The 22483-nt window shown below is 38.5% G+C and overlaps 1 protein-coding gene across 1 annotated transcript in view; it reads left to right on the forward strand.

Annotated features, from left to right (window-relative positions):
- The first annotated feature begins 3847 nt into the window (after positions 1-3847).
- The window catches only part of LOC126355930 (lysosomal alpha-glucosidase-like), a 130575-nt gene continuing 111939 nt past the window's right edge, over positions 3848-22483 (forward strand). The window contains exons 1-2 of the mRNA XM_050006499.1: positions 3848-4762; positions 6635-6777. Coding sequence (XP_049862456.1) covers positions 4043-4762; positions 6635-6777 — 863 coding nt within the window. The 5' untranslated portion in view covers positions 3848-4042. The remainder of the gene's footprint in view (positions 4763-6634; positions 6778-22483) is intronic.

Below are 22483 nucleotides of genomic sequence, written 5' to 3' on the forward strand. Positions count from 1 at the left end.
AGAGGTAGGGACATGTCACTGTACATAAAAAGCACATTTGATTCTAATTCTGTAAAAGTAAGTAAATATTAATAAGAAGGGGCAATTGAATTATGTGCAGCATGCATAAAGATACCAAGTGATAAAATTTATGTTATATGTTTATACAGATCACCAGATGGAAACTTAGAAGTCTTCTTAACAAAGTTTTGTGACATGATAGAGAATGTTTTAATATCACACCTGAATAAGTTAGTAATTACAGGAGATTTCAACATAAATGTAGTAGCAGATAAGTTACACACTAGACTATTCAAGTACATTCTGCTTCTATATAATGAATGATACCTGATAAATACTGCAACCAGGGAGACTGTAACATGCTAATCTGCAGTAGATAACATAATCACTGATCCTCATCTTTGTGATCATACATTTCCTATTATTATAAGTGCTTTGTCAGACAACCACATAATGGAACTAGGTGTGAACATAAAAAACATTTCTACACACAGTTACTATAGATATGTTAGGATGAATACAGGCCAAAATATAACTCATTTGAATAACATGATAAGCAATGTGGATTGAAACAGTATTCTAATGACATATTACAGTTATGGCAAATTATCAAGTGAACTATCATGTACTACATTCTCAAGATGGTACGATTATGCTATGTTAGTGACTGAGCAATAAAAAATTAAAATAAGAGTTCAAAAAGTACCAGAAATGCTGTATAGACCATCTAATTTCTGGAAAACAGAAACATTTAGAAAGTGTCATTCAAAACTCAATATATCCAAAACATTATGGTCATTAGTCAATTGAGAAATAGGTAAATATGGGAAACATACAACCAAAAATCACTTGCTGATAAATGACACTATACAAAATGGTCAGAATAAGGTAGTATATCTATTTAACAATTACTTTTCTTCCGTTGGCTCCAGCATAAACAATCAGCTTACAAATCACCAATACAAAGTCAAAGGAACACCAGTGCCAGGAAGCATATTTTTGACACCGACAAGTGAAGAAGAAATAATTAAAACAGTGAGTAGCTTGAAGAATTCTCCTGCAGCAGGGTATGGTGGTCTTAGTCTGGATACTTAAGAAATGTATTCATAAAATTGCATCACCTTTTCAGCAATTATCAGCTTTCATATGGAAGATGGTCAGTTTCGAGATGAGTTGAAAATTGCTCGAATTGTGCCTATTTTTTAATAAAGGAGATAGCAATCTAGTAGAAAACTTTCTATCCATAACTGTTCTTCCAATAATATCCAAAATCTTTGAGAAAGTAATATACAATAGAATCTGGAACATCCTGATAAGCAAAAAAGTTATTTCTAAGGGGCAATATAGGTTTGTCAATGGGTCATCCATCATTACAACAGCATTCAACTTAATCGGAGATGTCACTCAAGCAACAGACAATAAAGAGCATGTATGTGGCATCTTTCTAGTCTAACAAAAAGCTGCATAGAAAGTGGAACTATGGCATTCGAGACACAGTACATAATATTATTAGATCCTACTTGACAAACAGGAAGCAGTTTGTGTCTATTAGCACTACTGAGGGAGAATACAAATCAAACACCACTGACATTAATTTTGGCATTCCACAGGGGTCAATGTTAGGACTACTTATTTTTATTATTTGTGTTAATGATTTTCAGTCTATAACAAACCCCACTACATCTATCTTATATGCAGGTGATAACACATCAACACTCTGCAATCCAAGCTTATTGCAGCTCAAAATGGAAGACAATACTGCAGCAGGCATAAACTGCAGTATTTTAATGTAAACAAACTAAAATTAAATACAAATAAATATTTCTAAATTGAATATGATCTTGGGAGGCAAAAAAACTCATGAAAACTATATTTTAATGGGTGATGAATGTACTAAGAAAGAATACTCGATCAAATTTCTTGGCCTGACACATGATGCAGAATTAAACTGGTCTGATCATGTAAACGATATTTGCAATTGCTATCTACTACCAGATATGCCCTAAGAAAACTGACACATTTTTGTAACATTACCACTCTGAGGCAAATATATTTTGCACTATTTGAATCCCATCTAAGCTATGGGGTGGAGTTACAGGGAGCCAACAGAAAATATAATATGAAAAGTGTACTTATCCTACAGAAGAAGGCACTTAGAATTATGGGAAATAAATGTTCCAGGAGCCCTGCAGAAATTTGTTTAAAGAATTTAAAACACTAACTGTTCATAACCTGTATGAACTTAAGACAATCTTATGGCAGTAAACAGTAAAAAAACGCTTAATACAGAATTACATGATCAGAGCACTACAGGTAGAGAGAGACCTCACAGTATCTCTCATAGAACAACACATTATGGGGAAAGTCCTCACTAAACAGGTGTAAAACCACTGAATTGCTTCCATCCTAATATCTCCAAACTGCCCATTAAAGAACTAAAAAATAAATTAAAATATTGGCTCCTAAAAAAATCCTGTGTATTTAATAGATGAATTTTTCGATTTAGTACACTTGTATGGTGGAAGACCATCTATATAAAAATATATGAATCTCAGATCTTAGACTGTGTCACAAAATGTAAACATTTGAATCTCAGATCTGAAGACTGTGTCACAAACTGTAAATTTATTAATTACGTATTGTAATAGCAATTTGTTTTTATGTATAGTCCATATATGTAAGATTGTTCTCTCAACGAAATTTAGAAAAAGTTGTGTAGATAATAATGCAAGGCAATAATATGTAACTGTATTAAGTAAGGCTCTGAGTTATCCAGAAGACTGGAACAAAAAAACTTTGTAATCTGTTGATATTGAATCAAAATAAATAAATAAATAAATAAATGGAGGTAAAAGGATCGCTGCTCTATACACCGTCAGCATGTCTGTATCTTGCATGATATATAAATTCCACATTAGTCACACAAACTTCTTGTTCAGCCCAGATCATGTCGGGGTCATCACTTGTTGAGATTAGCGTAATTTGAGTTAACCGACCTTTCTTTGGTGTGAACAAAAATAAGTGTGGAGATTCCATGGAACAATATTTTTTATTTAGGTAACAGTGTATGCTGAACGGATTGGACAACCAGTTACTCTAAGTTGAGTACGAATCCGAACGTTAATCTCGGAGGTGAAACGTTGTGAAAATGGGTATAACCTAGGAAGATGTGAAACAGAAGACGCTCGTTGACACTGTATCCCCGAGAGACTGGAACTCAAGGAAAAATAAAAATATAAAAACATGAAACAAATAAAATTATATAAATATTCTTATGTTAGAATATGCAATACAAAAGACCATAAAACGAATTATTGGCGCGGAAGCTGTTTGACACACACACACACACACACACACACACACACACACACAGCCCTGCACTGCACTATTAAACACAATGACATCATCGGTTCGCACGAACTTCGAAACTGACTCTAAAACACCTACACATTACGAGAAACTCGGCAGTGAACTATCTAGAACCCTGACGGGTATTTGTCATTGTAAAATTCACTCTGCACAAACAGATGAGAAACACCTGACTGTACAAACAACTTCCTCAAACAGGTTTTAGCGCCGGATTTGCGAATATATCCTGTCCAAAGCTCCGGTGTGTCTGTGCAGATGTGATTTGAACCCACAGATTTGAGCAATTTCGCTCAAACCTTCAACGCCTACTTCCTGGTTTGCACATATCTCATTCATACACAAATACTCTTCATACGCAGCTATCTATCTGCGCAGATATAATGTGTGCAGTCTTTTGCGCAAACAGATCGTTGCGTATGAATGGAAGTTTACATAGCTATGTTGGTAACAGTTAATTTCGATTTCGATATGTATCGAAACCAGTGACTGTAGCTCAATTGACAATTGTACATGTTTGGTATGCCTGAGCCTGGAATCATATGATTGTATACAAATATTTTACATGTTTATCAATCATGTGAGGTGTACATAGGACATTACATGAAATTATGTCAGCGTAAATGACATTGGAGAAGTGATAGTTTTTTCTTACTTGTGTTGCCTAGTAAAAAACATGCTGGGTTTACTAAAGAATTTTTTTAGGAAGATCCGGGGAAAGCAGAACATTGAAACAAGAGCTATTTGTCAAACGGACCAGGACACTGGGTTCTGTAGAGAATCAGCAGCTGATTTTAATAAATGTGGCAATGATACTTTAGCTACAGAGTCGCACGCTGAAGGATATTCGTGGAAATGCGACTTGTCAAACTGTGCAGTTTATTTCGTTTTTATGCTCCTGTTTGCAATTTTCGTTATTGTTCCGGCAGTGTATTTACTACACTGTTTCGATATTCTAAATAGCAAAACACCTGCGTATGTTGATATTCCCATTCGAGGCTATCAGCCTCATCGTGCCCAAACGCTGCACCCAAAAAGCAGACCAAAGAATCTACCGGATCCCCCTGCCCCATCCGTAAGTCAATGTTCAGTTGAAAACAGTCATAAGTTTGACTGTTATCCAGAGGACGGATCCAATGAAGAAGGTTGTCGCATGAGGGGATGCTGCTGGAAAGCCGTGTCTGATAGAAATATCAACGAAACACGTATTTCTTTGGGGATACCATTCTGCTTTTATCCCCAAAACTATGGTAGTTATAAAATAATCAACAGTACTGAAACTCAAACTGGAGGAGTAGTATTTTTACAGCGTATGTTTCGATCACCATATCCTAATGATGTGCCTGTTCTACGAATTGATGTAAAGCACTGGAAAGAAAATAAGCTGCGAATTAAGGTATGTTTTGTAAAAGAATTATATATCTTAGTACTATAACTAGCCCTTGAAGTTTCTTTTCATTAAGGAGATAATATTTCAAGTCAGCTATTCACTTAATGTGACTCATACGACTGATAAGTGAACTTAAACACTGTCTTTGGAGGCAACAGTAGAACATATTATGAGCTCAAATATTGTGAGCTGTCTTGAACAGAATGTCCTCAATGTTAACCAGCATGAATTCAAATCCAACTCACACTTTTCTCACATGACGTACTGAGAGCTTTGTTAGGTAGAAGCAGTATTTCTTTATTTCTGAAAAGCATTTGACTCAGTACCACTTGTACTCATATTGTCAAGAGTATGATCGTATAGGGTATCAAGTGAAATCTGTGCGTGTTATCTTGGTTGGAGAGTCATCATCAGATGTAGAAGCAACTTTAGGCGTGCCCCAGAGAAGTCTATTGGTACCCTTCTGTTCATGTTATGTATTAATGACCTTGCAGACAACATTAATTGTAACCTCAGACTTTTTGCAGATGATACAGTCATCTACAGTGAAGAACTATCTGAAAGAAGATGCACAAATATTCAGTCAGATTTTGATAAGATTTCAAAGTGGTGCAGTGATTGGCAACTTGCTTTAAATGTTCAGAAGTGTGAAATATTGCACTTGATAAAATGAGGAAACGTAGTGTCCTATGAGTATAGGCCTAATATCAGTGAGTCACTGTTGCAAATGGCCTACTTATACTAACATCTGTGTGGGACCCTTTGTAGGGATATTGAATGGAATGATTACATAGGCTCAAATGTAAAGCAGGCAATAGACATCAGTTTATTGGTAAAATAATGGGGAAGTTTAATCAGTCTACAAAGGAGATTACTGACAAATCACTCCTGTAACTGTTTCTAGAATATTGATCAAGTGTGTAACACCTGTACCAAATAAGACTAACAGGGGATGTTGAGCATACACAAAGAAGAGCAGTACAAGTGGTCACTAGTTTGTTTGATTCGTGGGAGAGAGTCGCTGGGATGTTGAAAGAACTCAACTGGCATACTCTGGACAGTAGACATAAACTATCACTAGAAAGAGTACTAACAAAGCTTTTTAGAATTCTCTTTAAATGATGACTCTAGGAATATACTACAATCCCCTGTGGAGTGCTCACATACAGATTGTGAGGCTAAGATTAGGATAATTACTGCATGCACAGAGGCAATCATTCTTCCCACACTATGTATGTGAATGGAATGGGAAGAAACCCTAAAACTGGTACAGTGGGACGTGCAGAGTATATATGAAAAAGTGGGGGGCTACAAGGAGGGAAAGAGAGAGGAAAAGACAAATAAAAAGCAGTTAAAAATTGCATTAGACATATCTTTGTGATGGTAGTCACGAAGACAGGTATACATAATATGTTCACAAAGAAATTAAAATATTTTTATTGAGAAAACAGAAAGCTTTTGAGCTTTTAATTCCGTATCTCTCCCTGTTTTCTAAACATTGCCATTTCTTTTCCTACATCCCTCTTCATTTCCATTCTGCCAGAAGAAGGAGCCACCTGCTCCCAAAGCTTGCCCATTTCCATATCTTCTGTATGTTTTTTCTCCTGCGGCCATTTGGCGAGTAGACTTTCATCTACCCATATTATATTAAATTTTCAAGCATTTCTTACTTCCATAGATATAATGTAGTAATGTTATCGACTTCCGTTATAAATGAAATACCATCACTATCAGTCTTGGTAAATGTGGAACTCATTTGTTGTGCTACAAAGATGCAGAATTTTTAGAAGCAACATTTATATTGAAAACTTGGTTCTTTATGTGGAAAGTATACAGTTATTTTTTAGCCAGATGTCTTATGTGAAATTTGAATTTCAGGTTTCTGATCCTAACAATATTCGGTATGAACCACCAGTGCCAGAAGTTCCTGCAGAAGAATTGCTGTCTGTTGAGCCAAACTACAGGCTGCAGTTTAATGGAGCCACCATTGATGTGTTGCACAAGTGGACCAACAGAACATTGTAACTATGCAACATTTATAACCATTCTGTTGCTTGCTTTTTGTTCTTGAGGAGAAGTGGTCCTGATTCGCATATCTGTGACTTTTATCTGTCCGATTTTTTGATCATCAAACATGTAAAGTACAGTGAATTAGCAGTCCATTGGGGGAAAATTTATGAATAGGGGTTGTGCTAATATTTGGTTATTTTATGGAACAATGTTGGCAACACTCCCCTTCAGCTGTGAGGGAAAGCGAAGGGTTGTTTTAACAGCTTGTATTATGCTACCCATCAGAGAATAGTATGCTTACACTGTGCTTTGTAGTGGGGAATTGAAACTAATCCCTCTTCTTCCACTCACAGTACAACGTATTTGGAAAAGATGCCATGACCAGTAATATTAAGTAGTTTTTACAGAACTATAAAACCCAGAATCAGATGCCTGAACTCTCATGTCCCTACAACTTCATTTCAAAATTGCAATGTAATTGGAAAAAAAAAAAAAAAAAAAAAAAAAAAAAAAAAAAAAAAAAAAAAAAAAAAACGGTGGTGAGTGAACTATAGAAAGTACTGCACAAGTGTAAAATGTGATCAAAAGCATCTACCTTGTGTTCCAGCCTAGTCACAAACCGAGGCTGTGCAATGTATGAATAGAACTAAAGTAATCAATGTGTGGCATCTACTTCACAACTGCTAAGCCTGTCCACTTTGGTGGCAGCAGTTTAAAATAAGATCTCATGTCCCAATATTACCACAACCACAGGATATGATGTATGTTTCAGACATTACCAATTATTTTCCATTTCAATGCTGAAAACACAGCACCTCTTCTCATCACACGTAATTTATCTATGACTTCTCCCACTGTCTCTGTGAAATTCACTTGTTTTTATGTGTGTCGTGTGGAGAAACAGTAATATGCTGTACATTGCTGATTGTTCATCAGGTGGACTCTGAGAGCTAAGTGTTCAATGGGAGGCCAAGATGTGGTGGGCCCTCTCAGGAATCTAAATGGGATGTGGAGACCCATAGTGGCTTCCATAGGATGGTACTAAGCAATTCTTATGTGGCAGGTAGCCCAACTTTGCTCGTGCCCCTTACTCGGAAATGGTATATTGGAAGTCTTGCCTGAGGAGATTATGGAGGCCTCCAGCCAGTGTTACAGTAGCTCCCCTAGTTGTTTCCCGCTAGGGAAAGTTTGGAAACAGGAAAATTCATTAGACAGTGTCTTATAAAGGTCTTGCATTGGAAAACTGAAAATCCCTACCCAAAGCTGGGCTAGGGCTAGAAGATCATCATTTCTTTTGGAGGGCCAATATAAGAGAGATTTTGAAGCTTCTTGCAGTCTCCAAACTCCATCACATAAGCAGCAGGAAACCTTTTGATTGACTGTTTTTAATATTGCATGATGCCGTACAGGAAAATGGCTAAGGCGGTTATAAAAAAACTCGGATCTTATTTGGCAACCTTTAAAGAGACTCGTATGTAGTTATGACCTTGTTTGAAGTATGAAAATTGTAACATGGCTAAATGTAAAACTGGTTGAATGACTCACACAGGGGAAATTGTTTCTCGTGGCTCTAATAAATATATGAAAGAAGCCTGGATGCCTTATGCCATCCCACAGTATATTGTGCTATCTATGGTAATGCATGTCCTTTTTATGGTCAGCAGTATCTATTCCTTCAGTTCCAAGGCCTAGTTCTGTCATACACCATTCTCTTGAAGATGCCCCACCATAATCCTAGCTCACAGGCCTCTCACTTGAGCTAAAATCTTCCAGATGTTGCGGTGCATCTGTACATTCGATCATCATCTCTAAGGCTGTTTCAGTGCTGGTACCCAGCCCTGTGACTTGCCAGCTATCTTCTTCATTTCAGCATTTCTGCTGCATCCCACATCATTGCAGTCTACCTCAATATACTCATACCTAGACCTGCCTATTCCATAGCCCCTCTAACTACATTTTGTAACACAGATTCGTGTCATAATATGTGCCCAACTGGTCTATTCCCTGAGTTAATTATGTTCTGTATTATGAATTTTTTACTCACTAACTTGCCGCAGCCCTCTGTTACAGTATATTTTAAACGCATTTCATTCCTGTTTCTCCATCGTCCACAGTTTTGCGTCTCTACAGAGCTGCATGCTACATATAGCTTTTCATAAACATTTTCTGACCTCAGCTGCTTATTTTTGTAGGTAGCCCTTTATGTCTTGTGCAGTACCTAGCACTATGTCTGTCTTTGTCTATTCCACTTCTTAGGTAATGCAGTTCATCCACCACTTAAACTTCCCTGCATTCAAGAGTAAAATTTAGACGTGTACCACAGATTCATGTGCTACACACACTTTTACCTTAATTTACATTTTGTTTAGTGTGTATTATGGGCATCAGTTAATACACAGTCTGTTTCCTTAAGTACCTAAGTCTAATCCTGTTCACATATGGTGAGTACTGCTGCGTTATCAATGAAGGGTATCATCCTGATTTTCTGTCCGAGACAAACAAATCCCTCATTGAGGTAGTCCTTTAATTCCCTAAATTCCTGTTTGTGATAGGTACTGTGTCTTAGATGTGGCACTTTTATTGGTGGATATTTATGGATTACAAGTTAAAGCCATTATTCCGACAGTTTTGACTGGGATCTTCTCCTTCTTCTTTTCCCTAGCATTTATCCATCTAGTATGAGGTCCACTTTTTCAGGATCTGCAAATTTAAATTAGTATTCAACTTTGTGGCCTGGTGCCGTTCCTGACACTACAGTCATCAAAATATCTGAAGGGAGGTAATTTGTGTGCTTCATCTGCCTACAAATTATGGTAGGTTGTTCTGTGTATTATCATATTTTAACTGTTTGTGTAATGTATTCTCTGAAGCAGAGGTTGAGGTCCAGCACAGCATTTGCCTAAATGAGCATGGGAAACTGTCTAAAAATCACAGTCAAGCTGGCAGGTGTACCACCCCACAATCATTAATAAGCCATCCAGATTCCACCTGGGTCTGTTATAGCTCCCTTTCTTGAAAGCTTGTGCACGGCACGTTTCACTGTACAAGCAGGGCACAGTGTTGATTGGAATACACTTTGAAGATGGCAGGGATAAAATACAGAGAGCAAAAGAATATTTACAGCTTATTTAGAAACCAGAATGTAGTTACAGGAGTCAAAGAAGCAGTGATTGAGAAGGTAGTGAGACAAGGTTATATGTGGCTCACCCCCAACATTATACAATCTGTTCATTGAGCAAACTGTGCAGGCAACCTACGAGAAATTTTGAATTACTTGGAAGAGGAGTTAAATGCAATGGATAGCATATTTAATAGAAGTTATAAGATGAACATCAACAAAAGTAAAGCTAGGGCAATGGAAAGTAGTCATATTAAATCAGACAATGCTCAGTCAGTCAGATTGCTAAAAGTAGTAGAGCAGTTTTGCTATTTGGACTGCAAAATAACTGTTGATGGCTAACGCAGATAAGATATAAAACACAGACTAGCTATATCAAGAAAAGAATTCCTGAAAAAGAGGAATTTGTTGACACCTAATATTGATCTACATGTTAGGAAGTATTTTATGGAGGTATTTTTCTGAAGTGTAGCCTTTTACAGAAGTGAAACTAGAGCAATGAGCAGTTGGACAAGAAGAGAATAAAAGCTTTTGAAATGTGGTACTAAAGATTAGATGGACAGATTGAGTAACTAATGATGAAATACTGAATCAAATTACATAAGAAAATTTATGGCAAGTTTGACTAAAAGAAGAGAGAAATTTGTAGGACACACCCTGACATATCAAGGAATCTTCGATTTGATGATGTAAGGAAGTATTAGGGGTAAAAATTGTAGGAGGAGACCAAGGTTTAAAGTACGGTAAGCAGATTCAGAAAGAGTAGGTCACAGTTGTTATTCGGAGATGAAGGGGCTTGCACAGGATAGACTGATTTGAAGAACTTCATCAAACCGGTCGGCAGACTGAAGACCACAACAATAACAACAACAAATTCAAAGAATGCGTACCGGCTGCCCATCGGCAGTTGTTCCACTTGAAAATAGCCAAGGAGAGCTTGGACCAAAGCTCATAGTATTTTAAACACTTGATGCAGCTGGAGGCCCGAGAACATTTTTTTTGACAGGCGTATTCACTGTGCAATAAAAGTTATCACTGCCTGTTCTACTTCTTTCGCAGAAGTGACTCCCTACAGTCAGTGTGCTTGAATGTAACTGACAACTGATTGGCTGCAGCCCAGTACTGGATAGACACTGTGGTTAACACTACACTTGCATTTGTGAGGACGACAGTTCAAACCCATGTCCAGCCATCCTGGTTTAGGTTTTCTGTGATTTAGCACCAAGTACAAAAGGGGCTGTACAGAAAATGAATTTTTCTCCATTATACATAACTTAGGGTACGTGATACTTTCACACCTACCCAATCGTCTGTCGCTGGAGAAAATAATTTGAACAACATTAATATTGTTAATAGAAAATCTGGAAGCGTACAAGGGTGGTTTCAAAAGTTCTCGGAATCACCACGAGAGTTTAGCACTAGCGCAACGAGTTGTTCAGGTGATATTCATTGGACTGTTGCATGTAAACACGTCCCATGTCAGTGCTCTTGGAAGAGAGCTGTAGCAGTGACGTGGCTCTGTTGTTCCCGTGTAGTATTTGAAAATATGGAAAAAAATCGAGATTTGAGCAGTGATTAAGTACTTCGTAAGGAAAGGTATGAAAGCAAAGAACCTTCATGCATATTTCCAGACTACACTGGGGGACTCTGCTCCTTCATATTCAACTGTTACTAAGCGGAAAAGTGAATTTAAATTTGGCCGGGAGAGCTTGGATGATGATCCGCAGAGTGGTTGCCAAGATGTGTCACTACTCCAGGAATCATTGCAAAAGTGAACAAAGTGCTCATGGATGATCACCGATTGAAAGGGCGTGAAATTGCTCACGTTTGCCAGATGTCATCTGAAAGGGTATATCGAATTTTAACTGAAGAATTAGAAATGACAAAAACTATCTACAAGGTGGGTGCTGCGTCTCTTGATGCTGGATTAAAAACGCATTAGAATGGACATATCGGAACAATGTTTGGCCCGTTTTAGGAGAAACGAACAAGATTTTTGCACCAGTTTGTGACCACAGATGACACTTGGGTGCACTACTATACCCCAGAGACAAAACAATAGTCAAATCAGTGGAAACTTTCTGATTATCTGCCACCAAAGAAAGCAAAGACAATTCCTTTGGTGGGACAGGTCATGGCATCAGTGTTCTGGGATGCGAAGGGGATTCTGTTTGTAGATTCTCCCCTACTTGGCAAACAATTACTGGAGAATACTATGCTAACCTCCTGGACAATTTGCAATAAAAGATACATGGAAAAAGGACAGGTTTAGCAAGGAACAAAGTGATCATCCATCAAGACACATACAATATACATAAATGACCTGGTGGATGACATCGGAAATTCACTGAGGCTTTTTGCAGATGATGCTGTGGTGTATCGAGAGGTTGCAACAATGGAAAATTGTACTGAAATGCAGGAGGATCTGCAGCGAATTGACGCATGCTGCACGGAATGGCAATTGAATCTCAATGTAGACAAGTGTAATGTGATGCGAATACATAGAAAGATAGGTCCCTTATCATTTAGCTACAAAATAGCAGGTCAGCAACTGGAAGTAGTTAATTCCATAAATTATCTGGGAGTACTCATTAGGAGTGATTTAAAATGGAATGATCATATAAAGTTGATCGTCGGTAAAGCAGATGCCAGACTGAGATTCATTGGAAGAATCTTAAGGAAATGCAATCCGACAACAAAGGAAGTAGGTTACAGTACACTTGTTCGCCCAATGCTTGAATACTGCTCAGCAGTGTGGGATCCGCACCAGGTAGGGTTGATAGAAGAGATAGAGAAGATCCAACGGAGAGCAGCGCGCTTCGTTACAGGATCATTTAGTAATTGCGAAAGCGTTACAGAGATGATAGATAAACTCCAGTGGAAGACTCTGCAGGACAGACGCTCAGTAGCTCGGTACGGGCTTTTGTTAAAGTTTCGAGAACATACCTTCACCGAAGAGTCAAGCAGTATATTGCTCCCTCCTACGTATATCTCGCGAAGAGACCATGAGGATAAAATCAGAGAGATTAGAGCCCACACAGAAGCATACCGACAATCCTTCTTTCCACGAACAATACGAGACTGGAATAGAAGGGAGAACCGATAGAGGTACTCAGGGTACCCTCCGCCACACACCGTCAGGTGGCTTGCGGAGTATGGATGTAGATGTAGATGTAGAAGACAATGCACGCCCACTCACATGTGCCATCACCATGGCAAAATTACATGACCTAAGGTATGAATTGTTGCCACACCTACCTTGTTCACCTGATGTGGAGCCATCAGCTTCCATCTCTCCCCAAAACTGAAAATTTTTCTTGGTGGACAAAGGTTCACTCCAAATGAAGAATTGATAGCTAGATTTGACCACTATTTTGCAGGCGTGGAGTAAACTCATTTTTGAGGTGGGATCAAGGCACTGGAACATCTTTGGTCCAAGTGCATTAATCTGCAAGGAGACTACATTGAAAAAAAAGAAAAAAAGTTTCAGTGATGTAAGTACTTTTTTTGTATTCAATTCCGAGAATTTTCCAAACCACCCTCGTAGTATGTCAGAAGAATGTTGAAGATTAATTGGGTATATTAGATAAGAAGTTTATGGCACAATGTAACAAAAAAAATGGATTGGTTGATGGAACACACTGTAAGGCAGAGCCGGCCATGGTGGGCCAAACCCCGTGGTAGCCAGATGGGCGGACTGCCTGCAGACCAAGGTTCAACCTGTCCCAGCTTTGCTAAACCCTTCTTGGAACTGCCTGGTACAGAGTGACATGCCATTTAGTATTACAGTTTTTGACTTGCGCAACTCTTGTCAGTTCAGCAGAATCATGGTGTCAGTGCTGTTTACCCTTTGCTATTTGTGTGTGGTATGAAGGACATTCACAGGCCCAGTGGCTGTTTGCACATAAAGAGGTAGTCTAGCAACTTGTCGTCACAGACCTGTAAAATGAATGGGAATGAGAGAAGAGAGGCATGAGAATTCTCAATACCTATTTTACAGCCACATAATCAATGAGTATTGCAAATGTGCTATGAAATGGCATTACAATACCATGCAGAAAGAATTTAAAGATTTAGCTGACAATGAAAGAGCAAAACATTCCAGTGATAGACAGACAGGATTCATTGGGGAGCACTTTGTGCTAAATTTGCAGGGATGCAGCACGTGTAGAAATAGGTGGTAAGAATAGTAAAATTTCTTAAGCCCCACACATTATTCCACTGGTGGAATTGAATGAAGAGTATGAAGATTTATATAGTATTGCAAAGTACAATGCTTAAGTCAAAGGGCATGGCTGGCGTGATTTTTTTAAAAGATTTAAAACCTGCTATTGTTGAATTTATTAAGACGAAAGGGAGTGCAGGAATGAAAATTAGAACATCTGGAATAGATTGCAGACCTCGCATTTTAAGTGGACTTGACTGCACACTGTCTATAGTAAGACACTACAAGATGAGCAATGAGTTATTTCTAGTTTTATGAGGATGTCTTTGAAAAGAAAATTGCATTGCAGAATGGACAAATTGTGACAACAGTCAACTTCCCTAAGCTCAGTTTCATTAAAGAAATCGCAAGGCTTGAAGAATTCATGGAAAGAGTTGCAAGGTTAGTTTTCTAAACATTTTGAGGGCACTGTAAGTCTTACATTTGTTTTTGAGCTGTTTTAGAGACTATTTCCTGTTTAAGTTGAAAGAACCACTGTTCTGTTAATTGACTGATCTGCAGTAAAGCTGCCCAGGAGTCTACCTTTTTTTTTTTTTTTTTTTTTTTTTCGTCTTGCAGTTTCCGTGTCTCCTTAACAAGGTTGCAAAAGTGCTAACATATTTTGATCAACCTATGTGAAAGACTCGTTTTTTGGTTATGAAATCAAATAAGTCATGATTACGTGGCAACCTGAGTGTGAAAATCTCTGAAGTTGTCTGCATCTGCCCATATGCTGGCAGTTTCTACTAGATAAAAATTATATTATCTCTTCAGTGTACCAAAAATAAATAATACTGAAAATTTGTTTTGTTTGTGATACACTCCTGGAAACGGAAAAAAGAACACATTGACACCGGTGTGTCAGACCCACCATACTTGCTCCGGACACTGCGAGAGGGCTGTACAAGCAATGATCACACGCACGGCACAGCGGACACACCAGGAACCGCGGTGTTCGCCGTCGAATGGCGCTAGCTGCGCAGCATTTGTGCACCGCCACCGTCAGTGTCAGCCAGTTTGCCGTGGCATATGGAGCTCCATCACAGTCTTTAACACTGGTAGCATGCCGCGACAGTGTTGACGTGAACCGTATGTGCAGTTGACGGACTTTGGGCGAGGGCGTATAGTGGGCATGCGGGAGGCCGGGTGGACGTACCGCCGAATTGCTCAGCACGTGGGGCGTGAGGTATCCACAGTACATCGATGTTGTCGCCAGTGGTCGGCGGAAGGTGCACGTGCCCGTCGACCTGGGACCGGACCGCAGCGACACACGGATGCACGCCAAGACCGTAGGATCCTACGCAGTGCCGTAGGGGACCGCACCGCCACTTCCCAGCAAATTAGGGACACTGTTGCTCCTGGGTTATCGGCGAGGACCATTCGCAACCACAGTAAGCAGGTTAAAATAGATGTAGGGTACAGTAGCCTTCCAGGGTTGAATACACTTCAACAGAAGAGACTAGCACTGAGTCATACCTGTAACATCACATCTTGTATGCAAATCCTTATTGAGCTTTTCTTACATGATATCATGTGCATCAAGGTAATCAGATAAATGCAGTGTTTCTTGACATTTAAAAAAAACTTAACTTGGTGCCACACCAAACTTGTTAACAGAAATATGATGTACGTGTTATCAAATCAGATTTGTGGTTTGATTGCGGACTTCTTGATAGGGAGAGTGGAGCATGTTATCTTTGATGGAGAGTCATTCGAGAGATATAGAAGTAAATTTTTTGGGGGAGGAGGGGTGCCATAGGGAAATTTGTTGGGATCCATGTTCTTTATATTGTATTTTAATGACTTGACTGCCAATATTAATAGAAATATCAGACTTTTTGCAGGTGATGCAATTATCTATGATGAAGTACTGTCCAACAAAAGTTGCCCAGAATACAGTCAAATTTAAATAAGATTTCAGATCATTGCAAGGACTGATAACGTACTTAAATATTCAGAAATGTAAACTATGCACTTCACAAAACAAAACAAAAATTGAACATTATATGAAGTTTTCTTTATGCTTGGCCACAGTCATGCAGTATTTTTGAAAGAATAAACTGCCATTTGACTGTATATTAATGTATTTTTCATCTGTACTACCTAGATTTCAGCTTTTATGCCATTGAGTACAATGCTAAAAGTCCTTAGACCATTAACATGTCATATCTGGTACTGAGCCCAAAGCAGGTAAATGAGACTAGCACATGCCTTTAAAATGTAACTATTAAAGATTTATCATGTATTTAATTATATATATGTATATTTATTTAACAGTTACAGTGGGGAACTCAGCCAGGCAAGTACTAAAGATGTTAAAAAAGTTGAAGATACTCACAAAAGTAAAATGAAAAATAATGTTAGTATATTTCATCAAAATATTGGGGGATTGAAGAATAAAATTGATGAGCTTCTGCTTTGTTTAGAAGATATAGAAACTGAGAATGTAATAGATGTACTATGCCTGTCTGAGCATCACATTGTCACTGATATGCAAAAGGTTAGCATCAATGGGTAAAAATTAGCTGCACATGTAAGTAGAGATAATATGATGAGAGGAGGAGTTGCCATATATGTCAAAAGCTTCCACAGCGCAAAAAATATAGAAACTAAAAAATTTTGTGTAGAGCAACATATGGAAGCATGTGCCACTGAACTAAAACTAAATGATGGCACTTTCATAATTGTAACAGTGTATAGGTCCCTCTCAGGGAATTTCCAGCTATTTCTAGAAAACTTGGATGTTTGTTGTGCTATCTGTCAGACAGGGGGAAGCAAATTATCATTTGCGGGGATTTCAGTGTTGATTCCCTGAAAGAATGTAATAGGAAGAATGACCTTGTAGTATTACTCAGTTCTTTCAATTTCAGCTCCGTCATTGATTTTCCTACTCGGATAACAAAGAACAGCAGGACATTGATAGATAACTTTTTTATAGACCAAGATAAGTTTAAGGACATAAATGCTTATCCTGTGGAGAATGGTCTTTCAGATCATGGTGCACAGCTAGTTACAGTACGTGACATAGCTCCATGCAGTATATCAAATCAGACTTTCAAAGCAGTGCGTTCAATTAACAATATAAATATTGCAAACTTTAGGGAAAGCCTACAGCAACTAGACTGGGATGAAGTGTATAAGGAACCTGATGCAAACTTGAAATATAACTTATTTCACGATACATTTTTAAGGGTATTTGAAAATTGTTTTCCTAAGAAAATAGTTAAACATAATTCCAAGAAAACATATAAAAAACCTTGGCTAACTAAAGGAATAAGTATATCTTGCAACCGTAAAAGAGAACTTCTAACAGCAAGAGGGAGTACTGACCCCAAAATTGTTCAATATTATAAAAACTATTGTGCGGTATTAAGAAAAGTTATTAAAAAGTCCAGAAGCATGAGTATCATGTCTGAGATCAGTAACTCTGATAATAAAATTAAAGCAATTTGGAATATTATTGAAAGGGAAACAGGGCAACCAAGAGCACAGGAAGACTTTAGTGCCATAAAACTGAATGACAAGTGTACTAACAAACAATCAGAAATTGGAAATATTTTCAATAATCATTTTTTAAATGTTGTGGAGAAAATAGGATCTAGATCTTCACTAGAAGAGGCAAGGCTTCTAATAGAAGAGGCCATACCTGTGCAGTTTGAAACAACTGTATTTCCACCAACCTCTCCCTCTAAAATCAGTAAAATAATAAACTCACAGAAAAGTAAAAGCTCTTACGGAATTGATGGCATTTCCAGCAAGATACTTAAAGCTTGTTCCCCACAGATAAGTAGGCTTCTCAGCCACGTATGTAATAGCTCTTTGGGGCAGGGTGTTTTCCCCGATAGACTGAAATATGCCATTGTAAAACCATTGCATAAAAAGGGGGATACGTTGGATGTCGGCAACTATCGCCCAATCTCTCTTCTGACAGCTCTATCAAAAATTTTTGAGTAAGTAATGTATTCAAGAGTAGCCTCCCATATTTGCAAAAATAAAGTGCTAACAAAATGTCAGTTTCGTTTTCAGAAAGGCTTTTTAACAGCAAATGCTATATACGCTTTCACTGATCAAATATTAAATGCTCTGAATAACCGGACATCACCCATTGGTATTTTTTGTGGTCTCTCAAAGGCCTTTGATTGTGTAAATCATGGAATTCTTTTAGATAAGCTAAATCATTATGGTTTGAGGGGGGCAGTGCACAAATGGTTTAATTCATACTTAACTGGAAGAATGCAGAAAGTTGAAATAAGTGGTTCATGTAATGTTAAAACAACAGCTGATTCCTCAAACTGGGGGGCTATCAAGTATGGGGTCCCACAGGGTTCGGTCTTAGGTCCTTTACTGTTCTTGATCCCCCCCCCATGAACCATGGACCGTGCCGTTGGTGGGGAGGCTTGCGTGCCTCAGCGATACAGATGGCCGTACCGTAGGTGCAACCACAACGGAGGGGTATCTGTTGAGAGGCCAGACAAACGTGTGGTTCCTGAAGAGGGGCAGCAGCCTTTTCAGTAGTTGCAGGGGCAACAGTCTGGATGATTGACTGATCTGGCCTTGCAACATTAACCAAAACGGCCTTGCTGTGCTGGTACTGCGAACGGCTGAAAGCAAGGGGAAACTACAGCCGTAATTTTTCCCGAGGACATGCAGCTTTACTGTATGATTAAATGATGATGGCATCCTCTTGGGTAAAATATTCCGGAGGTAAAATAGTCCCCCATTCGGATCTCCGGGCGGGGACTACTCAGGAGGATGTCGTTATCAGGAGAAAGAAAACTGGCGTTCTACGGATCGGAGCGTGGAATGTCAGATCCCTTAATCGGGCAGGTAGGTTAGAAAATTTAAAAAGGGAAATGGATAGGTTAAAGTTAGATATAGTGGGAATTAGTGAAGTTCGGTGGCAGGAGGAACAAGACTTCTGGTCAGGTGATTACAGGGTTATAAACACAAAATCAAATAGGGGTTATGCAGGAGTAGGTTTAATAATGAATAGGAAAATAGGAATGCGGGTAAGCTACTACAAACAGCATAGTGAACGCATTATTGTGGCCAAGATAGATACGAAGCCCACACCTACTACAGTAGTACAAGTTTATATGCCAACTAGCTCTGCAGATGACGAAGAAATTGAAGAAATGTACGATGAAATAAATGAAATTATTCAGATAGTGAAGGGAGACGAAAATTTAATAGTAATGGGTGACTGGAATTCGAGTGTAGGAAAAGGGAGAGAAGGAAACATAGTAGGTGAATATGGATTGGGGCTAAGAAATGAAAGAGGAAGCCGCCTAGTAGAATTTTGCACAGAGCACAACTTAATCATAGCTAACACTTGGTTTAAGAATCATGAAAGAAGGTTGTATACGTGGAAGAACCCGAGAGATACTAAAAGGTATCAGATAGATTATATAATGGTAAGACAGAGATTTAGGAACCAGGTTTTAAGTTGTAAGACATTTCCAGGGGCAGATGTGGACTTTGACCACAATCTATTGGTTATGACCTGTAGATTAAAACTGAAGAAACTGCAAAAATGTGGGAAATTAAGGAGATGGGACCTGGATAAACTGAAAAGAACCAGAGGTTGTACAGAGTTTCAGGGAGAGCATAAGGGAACAATTGACAGGAATAGGGGAAAGAAATACAGTAGAAGAAGAATGGGTAGCTCTGAGGGATGAAGTAGTGAAGGCAGCAGAGGATAAAGTAGGTAAAAAGACGAGGGCTGCTAGAAATCCTTGGGTAACAGAAGAAATATTGAATTTAATTGATGAAAGGAGAAAATATAAAAATGCAGTAAATGAAGCAGGCAAAAAGGAATACAAACGTCTCAAAAATGAGATCGACAGGAAGTGCAAAATGGCTAAACAGGGATGGCTAGAGGACAAATGTAAGGATGTAGAGGCTTATCTCACTAGGGGTAAGATAGATACTACCTACAGGAAAATTAAAGAGACCCTTGGAGAGAAGAGAACCACGTGTATGAATATCAAGAGCTCAGATGGCAACCCAGTTCTAAGCAAAGAAGGGAAGGCAGAAAGGTGGAAGGAGTATATAGAAGGTTTATACAAGGGTGATGTACTTGAGGACAATATTATGGAAATGGAAGAGGATGTAGATGAAGACGAAATGGGTGATACGATACTGCATGAAGAGTTTGACAGAGCACTGAAAGACCTGAGTCGAAACAAGGCCCCCGGAGTAGACAACATTCCATTAGAACTACTGACGGCCTTGGGATTGCCAGTCATGACAAAACTCTACCACCTGGTGAGCAAGATGTATGAGACAGGTGAAATACCCTCAGACTTCAAGAAGAATATAATAATTCCAATCCCAAAGAAAGCAGGTGCTGACAGATGTGAAAATTACCGAACTATCAGTTTAATAAGTCACAGCTGCAAAATACTAACGCGAATTCTTTACAGACGAATGGAAAAACTGGTAGATGCGGACCTCGGGGAGGATCAGTTTGGATTCCGTCGAAATGTTGGAACATGTGAGGCAATACTGACCTTAAGACTTATCTTAGAAGAAAGATTAAGAAAAGGCAAACCTACGTTTCTAGCATTTGTAGACTTAGAGAAAGCTTTTGACAATGTTGACTGGAATACTCTTTTTCAAATTCTAAAGGTGGCAGGGGTAAAATACAGGGAGCGAAAGGCTATTTACAATTTGTACAGAAACCAGATGGCAGTCATAAGAGTCGAGGGGCATGAAAGGGAAGCAGTGGTTGGGAAAGGAGTGAGACAGGGTTGTAGCCTCTCCCCGATGTTATTCAATCTGTATATTGAGCAAGCAGTAAAGGAAACAAAAGAAAAATTTGGAGTAGGTATTAAAATTCATGGAGACGAAGTAAAAACTTTGAGGTTCGCCGATGACATTGTAATTCTGTCAGAGACGGCAAAGGACTTGGAAGAGCAGTTGAACGGAATGGACAGTGTCTTGAAAGGAGGATATAAGATGAACATCAACAAAAGCAAAACGAGGATAATGGAATGTAGTCAAATTAAATCGAGTGATGCTGAGGGAATTAGATTAGGAAATGAGACACTTAAAGTAGTAAAGGAGTTTTGCTATTTAGGAAGTAAAATAACTGATGATGGTCGAAGTAGAGAGGATATAAAATGTAGACTGGCAATGGCAAGGAAAGTGTTTCTGAAGAAGAGAAATTTGTTAACATCGAATATAGATTTAAGTGTCAGGAAGTCATTTCTGAAAATATTTGTTTGGAGTGTAGCCATGTATGGAAGTGAAACATGGACGATAACTAGTTTGGACAAGAAGAGAATAGAAGCTTTCGAAATGTGGTGCTACAGAAGAATACTGAAGATAAGATGGATAGATCATGTAACTAATGAGGAGGTATTGAATAGGATTGGGGAGAAGAGAAGTTTGTGGCACAACTTGACTAGAAGAAGGGATCGGTTGGTAGGACATGTTTTGAGGCGTCAGGGGATCGCAAATTTAGCGTTGGAGGGCAGTGTGGAGGGTAAAAATCGTAGAGGGAGACCGAGAGATGAGTACACTAAGCAGATTCAGAAGGATGTAGGTTGCAGTAGGTACTGGGAGATGAAGAAGCTTGCACAGGATAGAGTAGCATGGAGAGCTGCATCAAACCAGTCTCAGGACTGAAGACCACAACAACAACAACAACTGTTCTTGATATACATTAATGACTTACCATTCCATATTGATGAAGATGCAAAGTTAGTTCTTTTTGCTGATAATACAAGTATAGTAATAACATCCAAAAACCAAGAACTAAGTGACGTAATTGTGAATGATGTTTTTCACAAAATTATTAAGTGGTTCTCAGCAAACGGACTCTCTTTAAATTTTGATAAAACACAGTATATACAGTTCCGTACAGTAAATGGCACAACTCCAGTAATAAATATAGACTTTTAACAGAAGTCTGTAGCTAAGGTAGATTTTTCAAAATTTTTAGGTGTGTCCATTGATGAGAGGTTAAACTGGAAGCAACACATTGATGGTCTGCTGAAACCTCCAAGTTCAGCTACATATGGTATTAGGGTTATTGCAAACTTTTGGTTATTAGAATCTCAGTAAATTAGCTTACTATGCCTACTTTCATTCACTGCTTTCGTATGGCATCATATTCTGGGGTAATTCATCGTTGAGTAGAAAAGTATTCATTGCTCAAAAACGTGTAATCAAAATAATTGCAGGAGCCCACCCACGGTCATCTTGCAGACATCTATTTAAGGGTCTAGGGATCCTCACAGTATATATATTCACTTATGAAATTTGTTGTTAATAATCCAACCCAGTTCAAAAGTAATAGCAGTGTGCATAGCTATAACACCAGGAGAAAGGATGATCTTCACTATGCAGGGTTAAATCTGACTTTGGCACAGAAAGGGGTAAATTATGC

Source organism: Schistocerca gregaria, chromosome 3, assembly GCF_023897955.1.
Source record: "Schistocerca gregaria isolate iqSchGreg1 chromosome 3, iqSchGreg1.2, whole genome shotgun sequence".
Taxonomy (NCBI): Eukaryota; Metazoa; Arthropoda; class Insecta; order Orthoptera; family Acrididae; genus Schistocerca; species Schistocerca gregaria.